Source organism: Homarus americanus, unplaced genomic scaffold (genome assembly GCF_018991925.1).
Source record: "Homarus americanus isolate GMGI-L3 unplaced genomic scaffold, GMGI_Hamer_2.0 scaffold5831, whole genome shotgun sequence".
NCBI lineage: Eukaryota > Metazoa > Arthropoda > Malacostraca > Decapoda > Nephropidae > Homarus > Homarus americanus.
The window spans coordinates 2,476,757-2,502,991 of record NW_024719604.1 but is presented as its reverse complement, the minus strand read 5'-3'; the positions used below and the strand labels follow the sequence as shown (position 1 = coordinate 2,502,991).

At 38.3% G+C, this 26,235-nt stretch overlaps 1 protein-coding gene across 6 annotated transcripts in view; it reads right to left on the bottom strand.

The window, feature by feature from the left end:
• Nucleotides 1-6,634: 6,634 nt before the first annotated feature.
• The window catches only part of LOC121860145 (protein MMS22-like), a 64,608-nt gene continuing 45,007 nt past the window's right edge, over nucleotides 6,635-26,235 (bottom strand). For 3 of the 6 annotated variants that reach the window (XM_042357198.1, XM_042357199.1, XM_042357202.1), the window contains 8 exons: nucleotides 23,722-23,995; nucleotides 22,314-22,484; nucleotides 18,991-19,113; nucleotides 14,478-14,618; nucleotides 14,242-14,364; nucleotides 10,670-10,857; nucleotides 8,277-8,468; nucleotides 6,635-7,812 (listed from right to left, as the gene is read on the bottom strand). In XM_042357198.1, coding sequence (XP_042213132.1) covers nucleotides 7,749-7,812; nucleotides 8,277-8,468; nucleotides 10,670-10,857; nucleotides 14,242-14,364; nucleotides 14,478-14,618; nucleotides 18,991-19,113; nucleotides 22,314-22,484; nucleotides 23,722-23,995 — 1,276 coding nt within the window. In that variant the 3' untranslated portion in view covers nucleotides 6,635-7,748. Of the gene's footprint in view, nucleotides 7,813-8,276; nucleotides 8,469-10,669; nucleotides 10,858-13,750; nucleotides 13,835-14,241; nucleotides 14,365-14,477; nucleotides 14,632-18,990; nucleotides 19,114-22,313; nucleotides 22,485-23,721; nucleotides 23,996-26,235 lie in introns of those variants that run through there. The other 3 variants (XM_042357200.1, XR_006087822.1, XM_042357201.1) reach the window with 3 other exon arrangements.

Here is a 26,235-nt window from a genome sequence, read left to right as displayed (position 1 = left end):
CAGGACTCATTTAGTTTAAAACTCAAGTTGAAACATGACGACCCTCTTCAAGGGAAGATGTTGTTTAATAATACGGGCGTAACCCTCTTCTCCCCCCTCCCCCATCAAATCCCCTCTCTTCTCCCCATCTTTCCTTCAGGGGCTTGGTCTTAGATATGAAGCCTGTATGTGTATTTAAAATTCTGCTTAAATAACTAAGTAACCCCCCCCCAGTACCTGCCAGAGATGTTGCGTGCTGCGAAAAATTCAGCCACTCATCAATTAGAATAAAAAGTAACATCACCACAGCTACACCCCAATTAGACGGGCAGTTCATGGTGAGTCTTAGTTGGACTCGGTCACTATGGAGGCAACAATCATCCACAAACTCCTCAACTGAAGGAGCTTGATAGCTACTTAGCATGCCCAGGGGAGGGAATGGAGCAACTGAGGTCTTTCCCAATATTATGTGACTTATCTCTCTCAAGCTTAACACCCCACTACCTGCATCTGTTTAGTCATGTTGTGCTTATTATTTATTATTAAATTAATTTATTACACCCCAGGGGGCGACAAGCCTAGTTACAAGACCGTGCAGTCAAACACTAATATATTGGTACTCGTGTCTTGCAGGACACGCTATGACTTGTGATATGATTGAAGGACAATGGGAGTTAACACCCATCAAAGCCTGGGTAGTGTACAAGATTTAAATCTAAATTATTATGAATAAGTAGGTGGTGACGTAGTGGGTAGTGACTCCCTGAGAGTGGGACTGTGTTGAAGGGTGTTAGTGATGGGACAGTTACAGAGTTTAGTGCAGGTCATCCCCCATCAGATAGGTCTGTATCCTCACTTAATGCGAACAGAGACTACATTATGTCTGTGGACCGTAAGTCCACATCAATGATAAGGAAGAAAGTGATCATAGTGTTGGGTGGATATATTTTCAGCCCATTCACTATCCCTGTGATGGATTGTAGGGAGAAGAGTGGCTGAATGTATTCTCTTTCGGTAGGTCATGCTGCGCTTATATTTAGGCCTAAAAGATCCTGATTGGACAGCCATAATTTCAATAATCAGTTGCTGATTAATCTCAATAGAAAGATTTACAAATAAACTTGTGAAATGCTGTGTGTCTCTTATTATCTTTAGTGTACTAATTTTGTATATAATTTACTTTTACTTGAGTACATTGAACTTTGGATACTTTTACTTCTACTTGAGTAATATTTTGCCAATGTAACAATACTTTTACTTAAGTAACAAAATCCGGTACTTTATACAACTCTGGACGTTGTATCAATAATCTTTCAGGAATAAAATACCAAAACAGTTTTAATGTAATTATTACTTCATCCTTGGGACTTTCATTTCTCAAGAACACTATGTGGGCCATAGATCATTTGACAAGTGACTTGTAGGAAACGCCTGAAAGAGTAGCAAGCATCGCTGTCCTGTTTGACCAATATAAATCACTGCTGAGCAGCTACTCCTTGACTTGTTGGGATAAATTTTTAGAATTACAGTATATTTCTACTAAAAATATTTACTTTCTTCCCATGTTCCTCACTAGGCAAATTATTATTCAAATACCGGTAGCCATTCAAATATGTGATGAAATTATTTTTCAAGATTTGAGCAGGGGAGGTCACTAGAACCAGAGCCTTGTATTTTTGTGGCTGTTTTGAATAATGTAATTATATCAGTTTTCATTGACATCCTCATAAGTGTTTCTTTTATTTTGGGACATGATTGTTTTTTGTTACTTTACTTTACAGTATAGTCTGGATTTATGCGGTTTTTGTTTACGCGTTTGGTCATTTACGCGGTGCCTTGCCAGAATGAAATGTTTTAATTACACGGTAAATTTGGTCATTTACGCGGTGAGGTCCAGACCGCCGCGCCATTTTTTACTCACACGGTCCATTCTTGACACCCACTTGCTCCGCTTCACTCTCTCTCATGCCCTAGAGAGGAGCAGTTCACTTACAACCACTGGACAAGGAAACTGGGCACTCAACACAAGTGTTATATCAAAGTGATATTCACAACACTTCCATGGGGAGAATTCACAATAAATTCTCTCGAATAGTACCTGTGTATATACAGTACAGGGGGGGGGGGTACCACCTTTCAGCAATAATTAACAGAAAATGCCCAGAAGTATTGATATCAAGCTCTGCCACTCAAGAGTTCCAGAACTTAATTAAAACAATTAGTGTGATACCAAAACAGCTATCACACTGCAGCTCTTATACTTGGGTATTTGTTGTGACCCAGAGCCACTTTTCCTAATCTGATGGGACCGCAATGAAGCAATTGATGATCCAGGGACGGGTGCAGGGTTGTCAGGGAGAGTATCTAGCCAGTTATTTGTTTGTTTTTTGCATACAAAACCTAAATTACTTCATTCCCCCACCAACTGGCCAGAAATCTATCTCATTGAACCCTATATTGTAATGAACCCGATTTATATTGCAGGTAAGGGTTTCAAACTAGGGCAAGAAACCTTTCCAACCTACTACAGTACAGTATAGTCTGTATTTACGAGGTCAATTGAACCCGAGGAGGTCCGCATAAAACAAGAAACGTGTAAACGAAATAACAGAACATATGGGATTAATTGAAATAGAGACTGGGCCGAGCCCCGAACTCCACTTTTTCCGACACAATACGTACCTTGTAGTAAAAATAACATCTTAATTTTATGATGGTATGCACACACAATTAATATTTAAGAGAAATATCAATAATATTAGGTTTTTTAACACTTACTTTAGTAGAAAAGATGGGTCAGCACACGGGGATGGGGGGTTGGTTCCGAGGCAGAGGGCAGATTAGTTGCCCTCCGGTGAATCACTTTCACTACTCGTAGAGGTTTGCAGGGCCTCCCAGACAAACCCCTCAAAGTCCATATCCTCACTGTCACTATCACTGACTTGGGCTGGCTGTGGTTGTGGTGCGTTGCGGGCGAAGAAGTCCTTAATGCTACGTTGACGACTAGCATTGATGTTGTCGAGATAGATCTGGATATATGGTGCCAACTGGGGCAAGGTGTTCCAGTTTGGCCACCATACCCTCCTCGTTTGTTATGATGAGGTCTAGTGGCTTGGGTGTAGGCTCCCCTCTGTAATGTGTCGGGTCTCTTAACATGTTGGAACAGAAAATTATCTCTCAGTTTCTACAAAAAGAGTAGCAGGGTTATTCAAGTCATTTGGGGTGAACTCGTTTCTCCAATCGATGTCGCCATAGTTAAAGTCCTCCATGATAAGGAGGTGGCAAGGGTTGAGCATCGCCACGTTGTCTATTAAGGCTCTTAAGTTCCTTTGATTTAGTGGGCCACAGTTTAGGGATCTGTAGATACACCCGACGATAAGTAAGTCCCCTCCCTTTAATTTAATTTTACACCACTTGGACTCTTCAAAAACATCCTCTCCCTGTACCCTCGCCTGGCTGGCACCAAGGTCTTGCCTAGCACAGATAACCACTTGATTCTATCACTGTCAATGGGAAAGTGAATTATTACCACCACTCCAAATGTTGCACAAAAAGTGGTAAGGTAGTCCTTTCTTGCAATACATTGAGTCACTAAGGGAAATAATTTTTTTTTTGTCACTGAATTTTTCTTATAAGTAATAAATTGTGGTTAAACTGATACACAAATGCTGCCTTCAAAGTGTTTACCCAGATCCCGATCTACAGCTCTGGTATACGTGTGCGGTATGTCACAAAGACCCATTTCCTGAGGATAATTTTTGACAACTGGGTTATGTGGCAGCCACATTGGTTAACTCAAAGAGCCTTGCCAGTAGCCAGCGTGGGGTGCTACACCTTCACAGTAAGAGGGGTTGTGAGCATTTCTCCTGTGGCTCCCTAGTGCTGCTCCATGGATTCTTCCTGAAGTTCAAGTTTGGCAGTATTATAACAAAAGGAAGGACTTAATCCCTTCTGTGTGGTTCATTCTCTCTTTCTTTTTTTTGAGCATGCTTCTCCTCACAGAGAAGGGGAATGAGCATGCTGATGCTGTGGTGAAAGCAGCTGCTTCTCATCCTGTGGCACATCTTTCCACTCCACCTCCCTCTGATATGAAGCCAGTAATAAGAGCTGCCATCCGCTTGAGTTGGCAATGCAGGTGGGATGCTGTCGGAACAAACAAGCTCCGCCACATCCAGCCTGCATTGGGTGCCTGGGGATATCAGGGATATATTCTATTATAATAAATCATTTAAATATATTATATTACTCATAAACACCCATTAATTATCCCTAACAGCAGGAAAGACAAAAACAGGAAGTTTAGTTTGGGTTGGAATCCGACATGCAACTCGCAATAGACCAGAAATGATACTTCCCCCAAGTTCTCCAACAACCACCCACAATAGGCTGAATTGATTATAAATTGTAGTCTGTGTACAGTCATGCGCCGGTTAACGTCCTAGATACGTTAACCGAAATGGACGTTGTCCGATCATCACATAAACTTTTTATTTATATTTACGTGTAAGTGGAATACTTTATACGTACATATACACTTTTACTCTTAAATCACTACTGTAATGTGATACAGGTGATTAATTTTTATCTCTTGTGCAAAATACATGACGTTTATATTAAAATTATTCACTGTTTTACAAGGATTCCAGCAACGCCAGCAGACGGGGGAGAGAGAGGGTGAGAGCGAGCGAGGGGGCGTGGGGCGAGGGGAGGTAGTACGTTTGACAGTTGGCACAGGCCCAGGTCCAACGCGTGTATATTTATCAGTTCTTAAGTGACTAAGCTTATCTCTTATAAAAAGCCAGTGAAATGACCTGGGTGAATATAATTAACATAGCTGGGATTCTTGTAACATACTGATTAATTTGAATATAAACATGCTATAATTTGCACTAGACAAAACAATTTTAGTACCGTAATCAAATTAGTACATGTGCACTCCAGCTTTGCACTAAGGTCATTTATTTCTATTATGTTTCTTTTAGTATGGTGTGTGCATGTAAATGGATGAAAATAAATGAAGAAATCAATGTAAATCTACCCAAAAATACAGTTGAAAAACTTTTTTATAAAATGTACTACAGTACTGTACACTGATGTGCAAAATTTTTTATCTCTTGAGCAAAATATATGACGCTTATATTCAAATTAATCTCTGTCTTGCAAGGATTTCAGCAATGCAAATTATATTATCCTAACTTTAGTCTGAGATATTATAAAAATAAACAAAGAAATCACCAATCTTTTATCTTGGAACATGAGGGTGGTGGTGTAGTGGATTCCTCCCCTACAAGCACCGAACCTTCTCGAATTCCCCAGCCTACGCCTCCAGCGCCACCCACGGAACGGGGGTCAACTATCTACCCACGCCTACCCCCGCCTTATAAGGCCTGACACCGCTGTGACCACCCTTTCTTTCTACTCAGTGCCACCAGCAAGCAACACCTCCTCCTCCTCCTCTGCGCCAGCCAAGCGGCTGCCGCTCCCGCCAGCGACCTTGGCGTCCCTCAAGCCGCGTGCCCTCACTCTGGGCACCCTCACCACCCAGCTCTCTCTACTCAACGCTTATTACCATGCTACCTACCCAGCAACAAGCTGCATTGTACTTCCAATACAATATGTATACAGTGAGCACATTGTGAGTTTCCTTTCTCCATCCCATCCTGAATGTGAACCAATATCTCATAACCCTACAAATGGTGACCCCCGGAGATTCGCACTCACACAGGATGGAGGAGAAACTGATCACTCTCCCAGTCTTCAAGCAACATGGAAGACTGGCTTAGTGATACAATTGATACACGTGATACAGGTGAGGGCCAATAATCTGCCCTCTGCCTCGGAACCAACCCCCCATCCCCGTGTGCCCAGCCATCTTTTCTACTAATGTAAGTGTTAAAAACCTAATATTATTGATATTTCTCTTAATTATTAATTGTGTGTGCATACCATCATAAAATTAAGAAGTTATTTTTACTACAACGGTCTCTATTTCAATTAATCCCATATGTTATGTTGTTCACTTTAGGCGTTTCTCAATTTACGCGGGCCGCCGTGGGTTGAATTAACCGCGTAAAGTTTGGGTTCACTGTATATATAGATAGTGATTTAAGGGCATTTAGGGAATTTTTAGGAGTGTTTCTGACTTTATGCATTTTTTTACTTTACTTTGTATGTACTTTTTCTGTGAGTTGGAACCAATTGTATTTGTTAATCGAGGAACCACTGTATTATTTTTGCATTTTCGACTTACGACCAATTCGACTTATGATCTGGATTTGGGTCCCTAACTTCTTCGTAAATTGCGGAGGAGCTGTAATAACAACACTGTAATAATAATAATAATAAAGAAATACAAAAATGGGAAAAAAATCAAGTGAGAAACAATATATGTATGTTGTGTTGTCAATAGTAAGAAAAACAATTGAGACCCTGCAATTGTGTGTAAATGAGGCAGAAAGTCAGATCTGGGACTTGGTCACAAGTTTTGTGATGCCATATGACAGCAGGGTCTACCATTAGACAATACATTATGCTTCTAATAACTTCCCAGGTGGTAGTACCTCCCTGTTTGATAGCTGCCTAGTAAATATATATATAGTGTAACGGCTCACGGCCTGACTGGGGTGAGGTTGGGTTTTGAATGAGATTCGTCCAGTAAAACATGAAAATGTTTATTCGGTCATACCTGGAAATACATGTCCCACTATCAGTTGTAAATACCAAACACACAAACAGTATCCATCAAACCTCGTATTTAACTCGCTTCTTATAATAATAGCAATCAAGTGATTAACTTCCCAAGTTGGCTGAATTCAATTGCTCAAATTCACTCTTGACAGATCTGTTGTTATGACATGTTTAAAAACAGTAGCAGACGATTTTGGGTGAGTTATCACCGTTCACTAAACTCTGTAGCTGGGTCACTGACGCACAGTTGCTTGATATAGGTTAGAAGTCGTCTCCGGACACGTAACCAGACCACCTCGTGCACTCACTGCATCTCACACACTGCCATCCTATAGCTAAAAAATCCACATCTGGCCACCATATCTCATTCTCTTATCGAGTAGCTAATGGACTTGTCGCTGACCCTTCAAAATACAACCCTCATCTCTCTCTCCTTCTCTTCCTAGCTAGATTATATGAAAAACTTCAAGTTATGAATACATTGAAGACTCCTGATATATGAACTTTGTTCAACTACTTCTTATAGTGTTCATTCAAAACTGATTTTCCCATTGTATATTAACTCATCTTCATCAACCATCAGCACTAACGTTGGCCAATATTCATGTTAACATCTTTTCCATCTCTTTTTGATGAGTCTCCATTTGAATCAAACTGTCCCGTTGTCAGTTTGACTCTGCATGTGCCCTTTACCGTCGGTGTAGAACGAAATTCTGAACAGAACTTACCTCTTCGAGGGTGTGGATCCCCTAGTCCCAATTTTTACCATAAGGTCTTATGTTTAACATTCGCAGATTTCACATTCGCTGTGTTTTTGAGGAACTTGACCCCCGCAAATGTTGAGGGTTTACTCTACTAGAAGTTGTAGTTCAACATAACTGCTGAAACTTTGTAATTTGGCTGTCAACAGTAATTTTTTTTATCTACAACTACAGTAACAAAATGGGATATGTTAATATTTTACATTGTTTGGTCTTCATTTTTTTTCAATAAAAGTACAGTATTTAAATAGAAACAGTTTAATTAAAAAAATAATAAATAATAGCGTTTTGCACTAACTCTTCCTCACACTTAAAAAAAATCTATGCAAATATTATATCTTCTTCATTCACACCTAAGCTGGCCAGTAGAGCCTGGTAGCCATGTCTGAAAAGAGGGTTCAGTCATTAAAATAAATCATTCCATTAAATTATGCCTAAATTGAGCCAACTACTTCATTTTCATCAGGAACTTTAGACAATCCTTCAGTGTTAATAATATTAATAAAATCTGTGTTACAAATACAATACAGTAATGCAAAACTTACTTGTTAACACTTTGTGCATGAGACAAACAGAATTTGATAACTAATATTTATCTGCATTTAAGATACAGGTATTTTTAAGTTCCCAAATTATGACACTAACTTCATGTAGGGCTGAAACTTTGTAGCACAAATCATCCAGTACATAAACAGCAATTACTGTATATTGGGGTAAAATCCTGCACAAATATTTAAGAAATGACAAATTTACAAACAATTCAAACTAATTTTTTTTTTAAATGTCACAAATAGTATCTGTGTTATATGCCTGAGAAATGAACGAATATTTAAAGTGTTGAGAGCTCACCGAAGTGTGTGATCCAGTCCTATTCCCCTTTTTTCCTCTGTAGCTGTAACAGCTTGAGCTATGTGTGGGAGACACTCGACAATCAGTTGTTTGTGCAGCACTCCAATGACTCCCAACACACGGAACAATTTTGCCGACGACCATGACAGGTGTTGTATCACCAGTCGTCTCACACTCCTCACCAGTTTACTTCTGAATAAACAAAAGCTTTTTAAATAAGTTTGCTCACTGAACGATAATAAATTTCTTCCATACCGTACATAGCTCTCACATTTCCTGAATTCTTATTAGACTTAACCAGTTGTTGAATACCTTTGTGCCCTTGTCTAATAAAAAAAATAATAATTTAAATATCTAAGCATTCGTGTTTGACATCCTCATGTAGAGCCTTATATCATAAATATCATACAAAATATGTGAAAACATGGGGGATTGGTCCTGAAATCCTATTTCTAGTTAAGCCCACAGCCAGGTAACTCTTGTACTGTGCAGGCCCAGAATGGGTGACGTTGGTAGATCATGAAAATTAGGTGCAAAGATTGCCCTCTAAAATTGAAGTTAGAAGCAGTGTGGATACAACTCATAGACTGAGACTTTTTCCAGTATACAAGGGGATGGCTTGACCAGCACTGTATTTGAACACTTGCTTTCCCCAACTATAAAGTCTGGGGGTGAACTACCAACACCAAGGACAGGGTCGTGTTTTGTTCAATTTCAAAACTTTCAAACATTCTTTCATTTAAGGGTCTTGTACACATATCCCTTGTAATTTGAAGAGAATGCATTCTATAACTTTCAAAATTGTGAACTTACAAACTCTACTTTTTATGGGAGGAAGTGAGTAACATTCAGCATCAGCTAAGGTTTTTGTCTAAAACTCATTTAGTGGTGTACATGGAGCCTTAGTCATATCAAGCTGATGCAAAAGCAGAGGTGCCACAGCTCCTCAGGTGTTTCCACACATTTGACACATGCCAAAATCATTATTGACTCATTATGCCCTATACTTATAATAAGTCTTCCTGATGTAATGTGGTAATATTACATATAATACAGTATTAATTTTCTATTTAACTAACACAATTTACCACAGTATATTTTATGCAACAAAATGTTTTCCTACCCAATACAGTCACTCTAATTCCCTGAATATAGAACTGTAGGTATAAAAAGTCTGCACATTAAATAAAGTGTAAGAGAACCTTTATTACATGGTACAGTTCATGTCATTGCACTCGAGGTATTTTTTTGAACCATAGTTAGAACATAGAACGAAACATACAGTGTAATCATCAATAACTTATGACTTGACTTCAATTATAAAACTAGTGCCTACAATATCACACGAGTGTATGGTAAAACAATACTGTATTAGGCATATACATCTTCACCTCCTATGTCATTGCGACATTAACCTTACAAATAAAATCAAAATTTTCAAAATAAAACTAAATACCTTCATTTTACCCATCAAATTATATGCCTAAGACAGTCTAATAATAATTATACGTCAAAGAAATGAAAGATAGCTAAAATAAATTTATCCTTCAATGAAATGAGATTAAATGGCAATTTATTATTCTGCAATATGTGAATACACTCATGTAGACACTTATAAAAACACTTCACAACACTTTTCATCACTTCTACAGATAGAGGAGACGTTTATCGTATGCACACGAACATTATTGAATAGCTTACACACATGATGGTTATAAATTTGAATACTGTAAATAAAATCTTGTCAAAAATAAACAATTGAACACAATATAAACACTTTTCAGGGGAATATTACTACACATGGAAGGTATGAGGGTGAGATGGACAGCCACATAAAATTTTTAAGGGCCTACTCACTGTACATCCTGGCTTGCCTACTGAGAGAACACTTAAGTCTTCATGACGTCGCACTATGGACAGTTGCCATGTAGCTAATTAATGATGGATTACCATGAAAGATGAGGCCTAAAGGAATGACACACCAAAATTTCAAGTGTCAACTGGAATTACTCCTATTTTTTTCTCTTTAGAAATGAAAATACACATCAATGCCAATTGGACAAGATTTTGATTGACTTATCTCTGTGTCATGGTGTGTGAGAGTGTTAAAGAATTATGAATTATAACAAATTATAGAAGAAACAATCATTGTCATCAATGTCTTACAGCTTTTTTCCACAATGGCAGCTCTCCGTGTTGGGCAGCTTCTTGTAGCACCTCTTGTCAGGTTCTTATCTCTGAGGTCATTCTTATATAACCTCTCCCCATGTCATTCTTGGCTCCAACTGATCACACACATCTATAGACTCACTTAACTTGGCTTCTCCTTTATAGTACTGTATTGTATTGCCATTACCTTTCAAATTTGGCAGAAAACTTGCAGTTAACCATACCTGCAAAATGTGTCTTGATCTCGAACCTCTTGTAGCAACTTTTGGAGGAGGTCAGTTGCAACCCTTTTCGTTGTTGGCTCCTCCAGTGTAAGTAGTAGCTCCAGGAGGGGTAGAAATAATGTGCAACACACCCCCTCCATCCACTCACTCGTACTTTTATTCAAAAGTTCCAGCACCAAGGAAATTACCTGAAAGGACAAAAATAAAGGACTGAAGTAAGAAATGCCATTTTATGGTGGCGAAGGAGGTGGATACCATGACAGTTTATTTCTCTCCAGGAGTGAGGTAATAGGTATTTGTTTGTTATTATTTGTGACCTAAAAATGCCACCACCACCAGGCATGTGTTCTTTCCCTCACCTTATCCCAAGTGGGGACATTTCACCCTGTATCACGTGTGAAATACTGTTTTGGGAATAAAAGTGGGGCCCTTGGGATGAAACCTTGCATTACCAGACGGGTTTACTGTAAGAGATGAAAGCAACTCCAGCATGTAATGTGCCTTTTCATCATCAACTGGATGTAATCGCTGCCTTGCCCACACATGCAACTCATTCCCTGAATTTACCTAATGCTTCTTCTATTCATGATATAAATAAAGAAAATCATCTATCTAAGAACTGAAAAGGAAGATATTTGTCATGAGCAGGATGAAAACTTGCAGTTAGCAGTTACTCATGATGTAATATAGGGAACCCTTGAGATTGGTTGAGACTTTGCTTTCTAAACTTCCCTCTTTTGGTTTCTCTGCCCCACTTTGTTCTCTAATCTCTAGCTTCCTTGAGGACCGATCCATGGCAGTTGCTGTTGAGGGATCGATCTCTCGCTCTTTCTCTACCAATAGTGGTGTCCCACAGGGTTCTGTCCTTTCACCTACTCTCTTCCTTCTTTTTATCAATGATTTACCTCACACTATGACTAATTCAACCATTCTTACACTGATAAAAACTGTAAGACTATAACCACCAAACCCTGGCTGGGAAAAGGGGGGGGACAGTGACACGTTCGACAGTTGTGCCAAAGGTCTAGTGAAGTATTTATTTGTTTATTAGTCCTTTAGATTGAGTTTTTGTTTTTTGTTTATAAAATGTCACAAAAGTGACCAGGGAGAATATAATTTACATTGCTGGAATTTTTATAAGATAGTGATTAATTTGAATATAAACATGCTATAGTTCGCATTAGACATACAAATTTTAGTTTTAATTAAGAACTTATTACAAATGGCTAAAAATTTTATCTCTTGTGCAAAATATAAGCAGATGGTGGCTAGCTTAAGAGCCTCTCCCGCAGCACAACGAGCCACCAGCAGCGTCTCCTCTCCCTTGTTTGTGCTCAACATTGTCTGTGATGCAGCATCTCTTGTGTTGTGCTCAAAACTTTAATATTTCTGTGTGAAATAGCCCCTAGAAGACTGTCTAGTGTCAGAGCTAGTGGAGAGAAGCATAAAAGGCAGAAGTCAGTGATGACCCTGACAAAGAAATTTGAATTATTAGATAAGTTAAAGAAAGGGATGAGTGCTGCCGTGGCTGGTCGGTTGTTTGGTATAGGTATACAGTCGTGCACTAAGGTAGTAAGAGTTGCTATTCACGGTTTTGCCAATTCGTGCCATTCCTTGGAACCTAACCCCCACAAATAACAAGGGTTTACTGTATTAGAGCTTGGATTATACCCGACCAGGAAGCCTGTTGGTGTAAGTCTCATGTGAGGGACTGGCAGGAAGTAAAGGTATAGTGCACTTGTAATTCTCTAGTTGTGTGTGGGGCTAGTTAAAGAGGGGGCAGAGTACTCACAGTGCAGGACCACCGTCGGCATTAGTTCACTCTGTTAGATGGTTGATTTAATGTAATTAGGTATTGTCATGACTAAGTTACAATTTATCCTTTATAGGAATATTTTCATCATACTGTACATGTATGTCCTGGTAGGGGTGTAAAGTTATCTTTATTTGGTGGGTATACTGAAGCATGTTACCACTGTAGGTTCTCTAGTCCTGCCAACTGTTTAAAAGTTTTTCATTGAGCTTGTCAGTACACCCACCTCTTGTTTTACGCAGGGGTTACGTTCTTGAAAACCACCACTTAATTAAAAAATGCGTAAATTAAACATAATTTAACCATAAGAAAACATGTAAATGGTACAGGTTAGGGGAACCATCATATACCACAGAGGGTACGAACAGTGCTCTCACTTAAACCAAGCACGTGGCCAACCTCCGACACACGTCCATTGCGATTGTTTTTTGTGCTCTTTTAGCTTTAGGTGCCCGAGAGGAAGCAGATGCTCAATGGGGAAAACAGCGTTTAACACTAAAAAGGTACGTGATAAACACAATACAAATGAAAACACAGAGCAAAAGTAGTGCGGGTGTGAAGTGAGAAAGCGGTACGCGGGAAGCTTGCTGGAAGTGGTCACAGTTATTGTACAGAATACTTCATAGGTAATCATCATCATAAGTAGTAATAATCTTTATTATTACATTATTATAATTATTAATAATATTAAAATCGTTGATGTTGGTATGATTGTGACTTAAAAGTAATAACTTACAAGCACCTCACCAGGCATCACACGTGACTCCACTGTCAGGCGACCAGGCGAATACGTGCAGCAAATTTAAACTGTCTTGAGTGTGTTATTTAAAAAAATAGGTGCGCGTAAATTAGCTTTTGGTATTAATTGAACAATTGTATTACCCCCAAAATGCTTAAATCAAACGCGCGTAAAATGCGAGTTACCTGTCCCACGATACAGTGCATTCATTCCTAAATTGGAAGACAGTTTTGTTGCTGACTGTCCGTGTGGAGCATAAGGAAATAGAAGAGCTTAATTGACTAAAAAAAAAAAAAAAAAAGAGAGAGAGAGAAAAGTGATAAGACAATGTCAGAAAAAAGACCTATAATTTGAAATTTAAATGTATCTAAGTACAGAACTCGATTTAGAGTTATCAGACATAATGGCTTCAACACTCAGCAATGATGGAAAAACAGGTGCAAAAGCTTGAGCCATAGACCATACATGTGCACTCCACGACTAACCAACACCAACTACCCGTGACCAACACATGTGACGTGTATAGTACTTGTTTACATTGAGACGGGCAGTCACATCCCATGGCCTACTGGCGACCTGCGCATCATATATGTTCATAAACGTCTCTCATAATCTGAAATTTTACCAAATACAGGTATGTATTACGAAAAATTTAATATACAGTATACTCATATATCATAATATTTTGAAATGTCTCATATTTCAAAATTTACCAAACATTATGAGTGATTGCAAATTTGAGGGGTGTGAAATATGTGGGCTTTACTTGAGATGTCCCACTGTTGACATACTGTAGATGGGGTGTATTACTATCTTTTCTTCTAACATACCATGTCTCAAATAACAACTGTCAGCCAAGGAAGCAAAGAGGAAATGTGATAGAAATTGAAAGAAAACTATGAAATAATGATATTACATGAGGGATGAATCTTTACAAATACTGTAATCAGAATTCTCCCTTAACCAGACTGGCTGCTCCCTAAACAAACTGGGGATTCATGATAACTTTACTGTACTTACCATTTGAAGATGTACATTGCTGACACCTCGCCTGCGCAAGTAACTGTCACGCACGACCTCCAGAAACACGGATCGTAATTCTTGTATCGCCTCCTCTCGCACATCCCCATTGTGGAGACAAATCTAAAACAAAGCAAAATTTCTGTTATCTATAAATACTTTAAATAAAACCAATATTCCATTATGTAACAAAACAACCTAATGTATTTACAGGAGAAATATACACATTCACTTACAATAAAAGGGTGTGTTGTGGATGTGTAGCTGTTACTGGTCTTGACTGGGAAGCGGTACATGTAGTGTGTGAAGACGTTCCTGACGCAACGTACCAGGTATGGGTCTTGAGCCAAGCCCAGGCACCCCATCGCACACACCATCTGTAACCAATAACTAGTGTCTTGATAGTTAAAAATACATTTCAACAGGTTAATAAAAATATTATGCAATAAATATTAGATTTCCATTGTGGATACATTTCTGAAGGTCTCTGTCAGTGTCAGATCTATGGAAGCCAAAGTTAATAATTTATGAGGAAAAATTAGAGGCATACCAAGCCCTGAATTTTTACCTCCCAGACCACAAGTTTAACAATGGATATTAACAACCCCATTAGAGTAAGGATTAAAAAACATGTATATTTAAATCATCAACAGCAACCATCCACATCACCAACACCAACCATCCACATCACCAACACCAACCATCCACACCACCAACACCAACCATCCACACCAACAATCTTTACTATTTTACTGTAAGGTTTTCTATTAAGTTTTGGTAACCAGTCTTGTCTTAGTTTAGGAGACACATTTTCCCCCATCACACCAAAACTAAGTTGGTGATTTGCTAGTCATGCAGGCAGTACATTCCAATTGACTTCCTTTGTCAACTCATCAGAATTGCTATGTATGTAAGCTTTTGATCAACTGAATATTCTATCACTTTGTATGAAAAACATTTACTTACCTGTATATTTATAATCACTGCGGCACTTTTCAAGGTAATTGTGGAGGCCAGGTCAGCCATAAACTTCCTAGATTTACTGTAGTTATAATCACATAAAATGAGCCGAGAGAGAATAGTCCAAACTAAAGGCTGGAAGTCCCACTGGATCATTACAGCCACAGCAGTTGGCACCAGCAGAGCTCTACAATGCCCCTCATTATCAGCATCTCATAGAAAACATAAGTGACACCACCAAGAGCAGAGGAACCAGAGTATAACAATCACTATCTAGCATGGGAAGAAAAATTCATTGAAGGTCAGTAAATGTACTAAAAGACTTCTTACTTAGACAACACTGTACTAATAAAAAGTAATGGCAAATCCACACACAAGATGAGTTGAGAGGAAAAATGGACACCAAGACAATGGGTGTGGGAGCATGCACGCTGTCTCACATGGCTACTCACTCACTCTTATGAGCAAGGCCGGCTCAAGGAATATGTGTACTAGGCAGCCGCCTAGGGCCCCCAGCCCATAACGGCTCACCTGATGCCTCCTTCAGGAATTTAGTTCAAAATCCCTGAGGCTGACTGAGCGTGAATTTCAATCTGATCTGATTATGAGATGTCCACTCAGATAGAATCAGATTTTCCTTTTCCCAAAAGTCAGGATAATATGAGTAGAAGCTTTCATCATTACCACATGCAGAAAATTTTAGTGAATGGAGAGAAGATTAAGCAAAGCTGGTTGGTTTACTCAAAGCAAAACAATGCCACCAACTCCTTTTGTTGCAAACTGTTTTCTGTGAAAGATTACAGGTTAATAAAAGAGGGACTAACTGATTGGAAGAATATTGGCTATTTACTTAAAGGACATGAAAATAACCCAGAGCACATTAAACACATGAGAATGTGGAAAGATTTGGAGCATCACCGTAAAATGTGGAAAAATATTGATAAGGCAGGAATTTCTCTCATAGAGACAGAGAGAAGATGCTAGAGGGATGTTCTCACAGGTTTAGTGTGTATTATACAATCGTTAGCCGAGAGAAATCTTGCCTTGAGGGGGTCCACTGACACACTATACTCTGTATCAGCCAGACAATGGGAACTTCCTGAAAGAAGTTGAGCTTTTAGCTAAATGTGATCCTATTTTGAAACAATACATTGAACGAATTGAGAGTGGAGTAGGAAGACATGTCACCTACAGTGGGGTATGCTATAACGAACGGATCCTACTACGAATATTCCTATAACGAACGGTTTTACCTATAAAATTGAGAATGCTATAACGAACGAAACTCCTACAACGAACATTATTTAATTTTTTTTTTCTAATTTATTGTTTTTTTATTACAAATATTAATGATATTCTTTATTTCAGGGGTTTAGATGCATATTTATGCACTTTTTTACAATTTTTACAATTTTATATTATATTTTTCAGTGTTAAGTGGTTGTATTTGGGGCCTGGAACGGATTAATCCTATAACGAACGAATGCTATAACGAACAAGGTTCTAGAACCAATTAGATTCATAGCATACCCCACTGTATCTTGGTAAAATAATTCAAAATAAGCTCATCGAGTCAAGCAGTGGCAAAAACCTGCAGAAAATCTTTACACAGGTAAAAAAAGTCTAGGTACTATTTAATTATACTGGATTGCACACCTGATATCAGCCACCAAGAACAAATGTCAGTCATCCTGAGGACTGTAACGCTAGAAGACACCCCGGAGGTCAAAGAGCATTTTATTGGCTTTTTAGAAGCAACAGAGACAATCGGTCAAGGATTGGCAGACCTCAAGAACTTGAACATAACATTTGCTGAGTGTAGGGGGTCAGTCCTATGATAATGGATCAAACATGAAAGGGAAAAACAAGGGAGTGCAAGCACGGCTTTTGGCTATAAATCCCCATGCACTCTTTGTGCCTTGTGGAGCACATACCCTGAACTTGATGGTGGCTGATGCAGCTTAAAGCTCCCAAGATGCATGAAGGTACTTTGGAATTCTTCAGAAGCTGTTTACTATGTTTTCAGCTGCAACACAGCAATGGACAATACTGAAGAACAGGGTAGACAGCTCCATGAAATCATGGTCAGATACAAGGTGAAAAAGCCGTATCAAAGCTATAGAGGCTGTGTGCTATCAAACTAAAAAAGTAAGGGAGGCCCTGCTGGATATGAGGAACTAAGTCACAGATAATGTGACAAGGATAAAGGCCCAGTCACTGGCAGGGGAAGATGGGTCTTACTGTTTTTTGATATGCACCGTGATATGGTACAACATTCTGTAACAAATACAACATGGAGCAAACTCTTGCAGTCTACTACCATGCAGCTTGATGTGGCGATGAGCTTACTCAAGAACACTAAAGCCTCCCTGGCGAGCTACCATGAGAATGGATTCGTCTCAGCACAAGCATCAGCTAAGGACATGTGCGAGGAAATGAATGTAGAGGCTGTGTTAAAGGAAAAGAGACTTGGAGCTCCAGATGAGCCAATTTCTGATGCCTTGAGAAGATTAGAAGTCTCTTTTTTCACTGCGGTGGTAGACTCTGCCATCACATCACTTAATGAAACATTCCAGAGCCTGGGAGAAGCTAGCGACAAATTTGGAGTTCTCTTTCACTTCAAAGAACTATTTATTGATTAACCACAACACAATGTCAGGAGCAGAGTGACACCCTGAGCTATGCTGGAGAGTCGGATATTGATGGAAAAGAACTGGCATTTGAGATTAGAAATCTACCAGACTTACCCTCTGATAATATGACAGCATTGGAACTTCTTTAATATATACAAGAAAAGCAGATTAAAGAGATTTATCCAAACATGTGGACAGCCCTGAGGATAGCAGTCACTATGCCTGTAACTGTAGCTTCAGCAGAGGGGAGCTTCTTAAAGCTTAAGCTTATCACAACATACCTAAGGTCTATGATGGCTCAGGATAGGCTTACTGGGCTTGCTGTCATTAGCATAAATAATGCTGTCAGGAAACAAGTGTCATGTGATGGCACTGTAGATGATTTTGCTTCAAAGAAAGACAGGAAGCAAAAATTCTAGATCCTAGATTTTAGAAATATTAATGATATGTAAATTACTGAAGTAATAAAAAAATTGCAGCAACAACAAATTGTTAGCACTGATTTGCTTTCCTTTTGAGGAGGGGAGGGGAGGGGAGGGATGGGGACATTTTTCCGTGAGATAAGAGGGGGGCACAAATCATGTCTCGCCTTGGGCCCCTAAAAGCCTAGAGACTTAACTATATTTCTGATTCTAGGTAAACTTGCCAAAGATAGGTTCTTTAATATGTGATTATGTAATAAGCATTGTAAAACGTTTTCTTAATCTTTACATATCCCAAAAAATCTTGGTCAGGAATTCAATTCCCATTATTAGATGTTATGCATTACTATAGTTCATTGATTTTTATTTTGCACATTTATGTTCAACTAATCATTTTTCATGAATACATTAACCATGTTAAATAAGATATGCCTGTACAATGCTCATATCACATTGTTTTTTCTGTATAATACCTGATCACTCCAGATTGGTTACACAAGGTCAGTCAACATTCAAATTTTCTTCCATTCAAGATTTTATCAAGATGATAACTACCAAGTTGCCTGAAAATTCAATTGAAAGGAAGCTAAGTAATGTTTACAGGATTAATATCTAAAGACAGGCTGAGACATCCACAGGTTCAGACAAAAAGGTGTAATTTGTGATGTTTAATAATTAATCCCAATGCAAATCTGATCTGTTAAAGCAATATGCACTGCCCAACAATAAATTACCTTTGGTAAAGTATTAGCTAATGCCAAGGCCAAGTGTGAGTTGAGGGGCTTCTCAGGCTCATACACTGCACTCGGGAGAAGAAGTGTACTGATGAGGCCTGGCATAGGACAGGTGACTCTTGACTGAAACAGAACCATAATTATTGGGGTAAAAATAACTTGGAGAACAATAATAGAATCATATTAAATTCAAGACCCATATAATAAAACCTTAATACAAGTACACCATCAAGAGAAGTCTGTACAGTAAGCAATGTGGACCCAACTAGTCAATAACCAGGAAAGTAAAAAAAAAAAAAAAAAAAAGAGAGAGAGAGACTAGCTATATGTTAAAGTGGGTTGTCTTAATTAAGCAAGAAATCAACCAAGAGAGGGATGTACCATATTACCACCAATTTACACACACTCAAAAAAAAAAAAAAAAAGGTTTATGATGCTTAAAAATGAGAGATTCAAGGTCACAATTTGCTCTAACTCAATGCAAAACTTTGGCAATACCCTCAATAGCCAGCAACCTCTGAGCTCTAAACAGGGTTTCCTATCTTTCATTATCAAGCTGCACATCCACCTCACCAAAACAAGGTAACCAGTATAACTAGAACCTTCATATGTAATACAGTATAGTGGAATCCCAGTTATCACGGCACCTACAGGGATAGAGAGGTGCCGGATAAAGAGTTTTTCTGGTTAGGTGAAACTTAGTCTTAGGATTCCCCAACAAATCCTTCAATGTACAGTACAGTGCTACAGGCTGACCTCACAAATGTGTCTCAGAAAAACAAACACTTCTTCCACTCTATACAAACAATGTGGCTTAGAAATAAAGAAAATATAACAAAAAACAATAAAATATGAAAAATGAAGAACATGGGTGTGTAGGTGTGGGAAAAATGTGTGTGGAGGTGGTAGGCTATAACTGTGTGGCCGTGTTTATTGTTACATGTAATGAAAATATACAAGTTGTTGAATGATCATTACAATACTCTAATGTGGCTTAGAAATAAATAAAATATAATAGAAAACAAGAAAATTAAAAGAACGGGTGTGTTTGTGTGAGAAGTGAACGTGTGTGGAGGCAGTTACTGCGTAGCCAAGGCCTTAGCTATAAACTATGTGGCCAACTCGCCAGTCCAGCTGCCTTGTGTACTGTATTGTTACTTGTAATGAAACTATAAAGGAAATAGAAAATAAAACTATAAAATAAGAAAAAGGAAGAACATGTGTGGTTGGCAATAACTGTGTGGCCGAGCTCCCTCCCAATATGACGTCATGACATACACACAGTGCAGCGTGGCAGCCACTTGTCTGTGAGTCAGCTGGTTGAATGCTTGGCTGAACTGGGTTGCATTGCCCAGAGGTTGGTTTGAGTGTGGAAGGAGCTATTTTTTGTACATAAGATATGTGCTTTTGTATTTTATGACATGCTATGTACAGTATTGAATTTATTGTTTGTAATAGTAATAAACATGGCAGCTCATTCCTGTTACACACGGTATTCAGACTTACGTTACTAGCTGATTTGGGTGGAATTTTTATTATTATTATTTAATTTTGGTGCCAGTTAGTTGAATCTACCAGTTGCCTGGATACCAGAAAACTGGGATTCTACTGTATGTAGCACTGAGAAAAAGGACATGAAACAGTGTCTCCACCCACTCCCTGACTTAAACCAGAAATAATATCTGAAAGGAATTCAGACAAAACTACTTCAGGATGGGACACCAAATCTGCTAGCCCAAAAGTGATCCACTAGTCCTGTATCTCAGAAGTTTCTTCAGCTTTGAGATCACTTGTAGCATCTTAGATGAGGAAACATACATCTGATTCCAGCTATTCCAGTCTTAAGAAAAGGCCTCCACTACCACTAAACCCTCCTGCAAAATAATCGATACAAAAACAGCAAATCTGCAATTAACTAACACCAACAATAAGTCAACAATAGGAAGATACCTGATTGAAAGAATCCTAGAGGAAGAATCCAAACATAATATCCACAATGGATGTCATCAAATCCTCAACACTGCATCAGACCAGATATTGCGGACCCCAGAGCAGGAGCTTGATACATAAATGAATACTGCACAGTACTGTCTTTGAGATCTCTCATAGCAGAGTGGACCTTGTGAAACCTTGCTGGTTTAGTAATGATGGTGTGGAATCTCTCTCTCTCTCTCTCATATATAAGAATACTGTAAAAGGCACCAGTAACTTCTTCACAATAATATGGAAACTCCTGAAAAGAAACTCCACCCATAATCTGACACATCTGTCAAAACAAACAAGTCACTCTTAGGATGCATCTATAAGATTAACAAAGACAATACTGTACCAGCATGTATTATAGATACTCTTCAATAAAGTGCAATTTTCAACTTTCTATGGAATCAGAGAAGTCTGCCCAAAACATTACCTGGGAAAATCCTTGGAGCAGCTCTTACATGTGTTGAAGGTGTGCACATTGGTGGGTGATGCCACCCAGATTTATGGGGAAAATGGAATGCCCTTTATTGCTCTCAATGACAACCACCATACACAATGCACCAGCTATCAGGCCCTACCCTCTGATTTGTCCTTCCCATTTGATAACCCAAATGAGGGAAGTATATGTACACAATATTTCCTAAAAGATAATATCAGGCACAGGCCAAGTCAATCCCGAGTTTGAACCACTGTGAACCTCATCATAAATGAGCATACTGTAGTTATGTGTAGCATCCACCGAACAATCAGAGATGTTGGAATAACACTTATCCTGTATTGCTATTACAGGCACCTTCTACCAGGAAAATAAAAGGGGGGGGGGAAGAATAGACTACCACTTTGTGCAATAAGTTATCCATGACTCTAGGTAAGATGGCTACTACAGACCCCCACACCAGTGTTGGGTTGTTGTGTGTGTGTAAATAAACCTAATCTAAACTCCCAAGCTATCAATAAGTAATGCCTTTATATTCTAAACAGATCAGTCAGACAGACATATATTTCTCCAGGGAAGTTGGTGACTGGTTTGTAACATTATCAAATGAGAAGCAATTTGCACAATCGAAATAAAGAGCTGAATAGTGATGATTGTTCACATTCCATGTTTTCAGGCAAACTAGGACCTGTAACTTTCATTCTGAGTGAGTGTTGGCATCAGTCATAAGACCCCCAAGGAATTACTGGGAAAATCCTCCCAAATGCTTTGGTGTGTATTTTCACAGGTTGTTCTGAATTGGTATCACTCTATAAAACAATCATTCTAGTCACAAACTATCATCCATAGTGTGCTTCCATGATCTAAGTGTATCTCACACTTACCTGATAATGAACACACAACTTACCTTAATGTAGATAATGGAATGTGCATGAAAGAAAAGATCAGCCACCATTTCTAAGACTGATGAGAGATGATCTGGTGGGGGAACTTTCTTCAACAAGATCCCCAAAGCCTTGTCTAGCCCAGAGAAGTATTGTAAGGCTGCATCTCTAAAGGCTACACGGGTTGTGAAGATCTGCCAAAATACAGTACAGTAAGGATGTAACACACTGGTAGTTTAAAATTACAACTTAATTACATGTTCAGTACTGTAGAGCTCAATCGGTCTATGATCTTTTGTGTCTTTCCCTATCAAAAAGCAAGTGTATTAGTGTAGATTCCCTCACATACAGTAACTCCCGTACTTCTCACTTAGTTTTTCATGAAGCCCCTTGTGAGAGTTACTAACAAAAGAAAGTTTGTATAAGGACACATTTTCCTAACTCAGGGATGGGAGTACCTAAATATTGTAGTACTGTACCTCAATACACCGGACTAATTGGAGTAAACCATCAATCTGGAAAAAGCGAAATTCTGAAAAAGTGAATCAATGAGGGAGGGGGGAGAGTCTGGACAACATTGCTTATCTGCCTGTTTCAAGAAAATCAGACAGTACAGTCTCTCCTCGACTTACGACATATTCGACTTACAACCCGGACATACGACAGCCACTGTCGTATAAAATATTTTTCACATTACATATTTTCAAGTCCCGACGTGAGTGATCGCGCTGTGTACTGAAAATTTTTTTTTTTTGTAATTCCCTTCAAAATGGCTGGCAAGCGTAAAAGTGAGAGTTCTCGTGGTGCTGAGAAGAAAAAGAGACACCCGTTTTAGAATTTTTATGTATTATTTTTGCACTACTGCGGTCACTTCCACTTGATGGCCTCTTTCCAGTCATCTTGAATAAGGGTAATGCACTGTACTGTACTTACTGTATGTTTGTAAAAGTAAAATCAAACTGCTGGGGCGAGAAACATGCGCGCAACACTGGATGTAAACAATGAACTGACTCCGCGTGGCAATGCCACGCTTGGCGGTAGCAAACACCAAGAAATCCACACCAAACAAATTATCATTTTTAACAAAAAAAATTAATTTTATAGTGATTTTTTTTTAATTGTTAAAATTTACCCCAATTTCCGTAAGGGCGGATTTACGGGCCGTAACGCAAAATTATTGGTAATAATTTACAAATTCCGCAAGAGCGAAATTCCGTAACCCGGGCTTCCGTAACGCGGAGGATGCCTGTAATTCCTTGCTCTACTTATATAGTGTCATTGCTAAATCACACTTTATTCATTATTTTTCATACTCACGTTTATATGTGCATAACATTTACTCTCTTAGTCTACTTCTTAGTACAGCATCCATTCACCAATCTTCTCTTCATCTTTCTTACATTTATGTACAAAAAAAAAAAATCATATTACCTGTGTTTCTGAATATTTCTTAGCAACTCCTTCTGCCAGACACTTTGCCGCTGCAAATGGGCATGCAGGTGGATGACGATGGAGAACTTCTGCTACTCCGGGCAAACTCATCATCTTGGGAGTGAGTGCAATTGCCTCATCACAGTTTCCCATTATTATTAAACTTGATAACCAACCAGAGATTAAATGACCCTCATATGCTGAACAAATGTCACTCAACATGGATATGCTGCCTGGTATTTCTAGGAGGGATGAGACATACTGCAGAGTGGATCTGTTCCAAGACAACAAAATGGTATTCTTAAATTTAATGAGCATTTGAATCAAGAACAGTATATACAAGTGTTCTTTGAAGATGAAAAGAAAAAAGTTTCTTATAGTGCACAATGATGTTCTATACCAATTATAAAATAAACTGGGTAAAGGTTACTGAAAATAACATCACATAATATACATGTCACTGCTGGTTACAATGATGATGGGGAGAATTATGATGCAGTAACACCTGTGTGGGTAGTAGGCAGCTACCAAACAGGGAGGTACTACCGCCTGGGAAGATACTGGAAGCATAATGTGTTGTCTAATGGTAGACCCTGCTGCCATATGGCATCACAAAAATTGTGACCAAGTCCCAGGTTGCTGATCTGACTTTCTGTCTCATTTACACACAATTGCAGGGTCTCAATTGTTTCTCTTACTTTGACAACACAACATACATACTTAATATCATTTCTCACTATTGGTCTTTTTTTCATTTTTCTATTTCTTTATTATTATTAGTATCAGTGTTGTTGTTTTTATTATTATTATTGTTATTATTATTTTATTTTAAATTTTGCATTTTTTATTATAAATTGTATTTACTGTGAACCAATTATTATCATTATTATTAATATTATTACATTTTCGCCCCCCCAGGCCATGATGTGGGTCAGTGACGTGTGCCCGGGTGGGCTAATCCCTGTAATAATAATAATACAGTTGTACCCCACTTAACGCGGTCAATTGAACCCAGAGGGTCCCGCGTTAAGTGAAAACCGCGTTAAGTGAATAACAGAACATATGGGATTAATTCCAATAGAACCCAGCCCGACCCCCAAACTCCACTTTTTGACGACAAATAACTATGTTGTAGTAAAAATAACATCTTAATTTTATGATGGTACATGCACACAATTAATACTTAAGAGAAATAGAGAAATACAGTCGCCAAGTTAATGTCCATTCAAATAATGGACTCAACTCCCTCCCCCTCTTCTCACACTACACTCACTGGCTCTTCCCTCTGAGAAATTTTTTGGGGAAAACCAGGTATAGTAATAAATAATTCCTCAAACTAAAGTTAGGATAATATAATTGACATTGCTGGATTCCTTGTAAGACCAGGAATATTTTGAATATAAATGTCATATATTTTTCACAAAAGATAACATATTTACTCAGAATAAACTTTACATCAAAAATTTGTATGTCTAATGCAAAATCTATGATGTTTATATTCAAAATGATCAGCAAATTGTAAGAATTCCAGCAATGTAAATTATATTCTGGCCGGATAATTTGTATGAATTTTATGAGCTAAAACAAATATCTTCAGTTAATAAAAAAAAAAAAATATTCTTCAACACTATCTGTCAATCAAAGTACCCCACCTTGCCTCCCCCCCTCTTCCAACCGCGTGGTCAGTCCCAACCCTACCCCCACCCCCCACCAATCCTCCCTTCCAGAGTTTATAACATTTAGTATTAAATAATACCTCAGATTAAAGTTAGGATAATATAATTGACATTGCTGGATTCCTTGTAAGACCAGGAATATTTTGAATATAAATGTCATATATTTTGGACAAAAGATAACATAGTTACCTAGAGAACAATTTTTATCTAAAAATTGTATGTTTAATGCAAAATATATGTTGTTTATATTCAAAATGATCACCAAATTATAAGAATTCCAGCAATGTAAATTATATTCTGACCGGGTAATTGTATGAATTTTATGAGCTAAAACAAATATCTTCAGTTAATAAAAAAAAAAATAATTCTTCACGGGTAACAGATGGTCGGTCGGTCGGTCCCTCCCTCCCCCCCACCCCCCACCAACCGTCCCAAGGAGATGTGTGGGATAACCACTAAATTTTAATAAATAATACCTCAAACTAAAGTTAGGATAATATAATTGACATTGCTGGATTCCTTGTAAGACCAGGAATATTTTGAATATAAATGTCATATATTTTGGACAAAAGATAACATAGTTACCTAGAGAAATATTTTTATCTAAAAATTGTATGTTTAATGCAAAATATATGTTGTTTATATTCAAAATGATCACCAAATTATAAGAATTCCAGCAATGTAAATTATATTCTGGCTGGGTAATTTGTATGAATTTTATGAGCTAAAACAGGCAGTCAGGCAGGGTGGCGGGTGGGGGGTGGTGCGAATCTAAAAATAGCTCTCGAGCCGGACACTCACCGCGTATATGATGAAAAATGCCGCGTTAAGTGAAAGT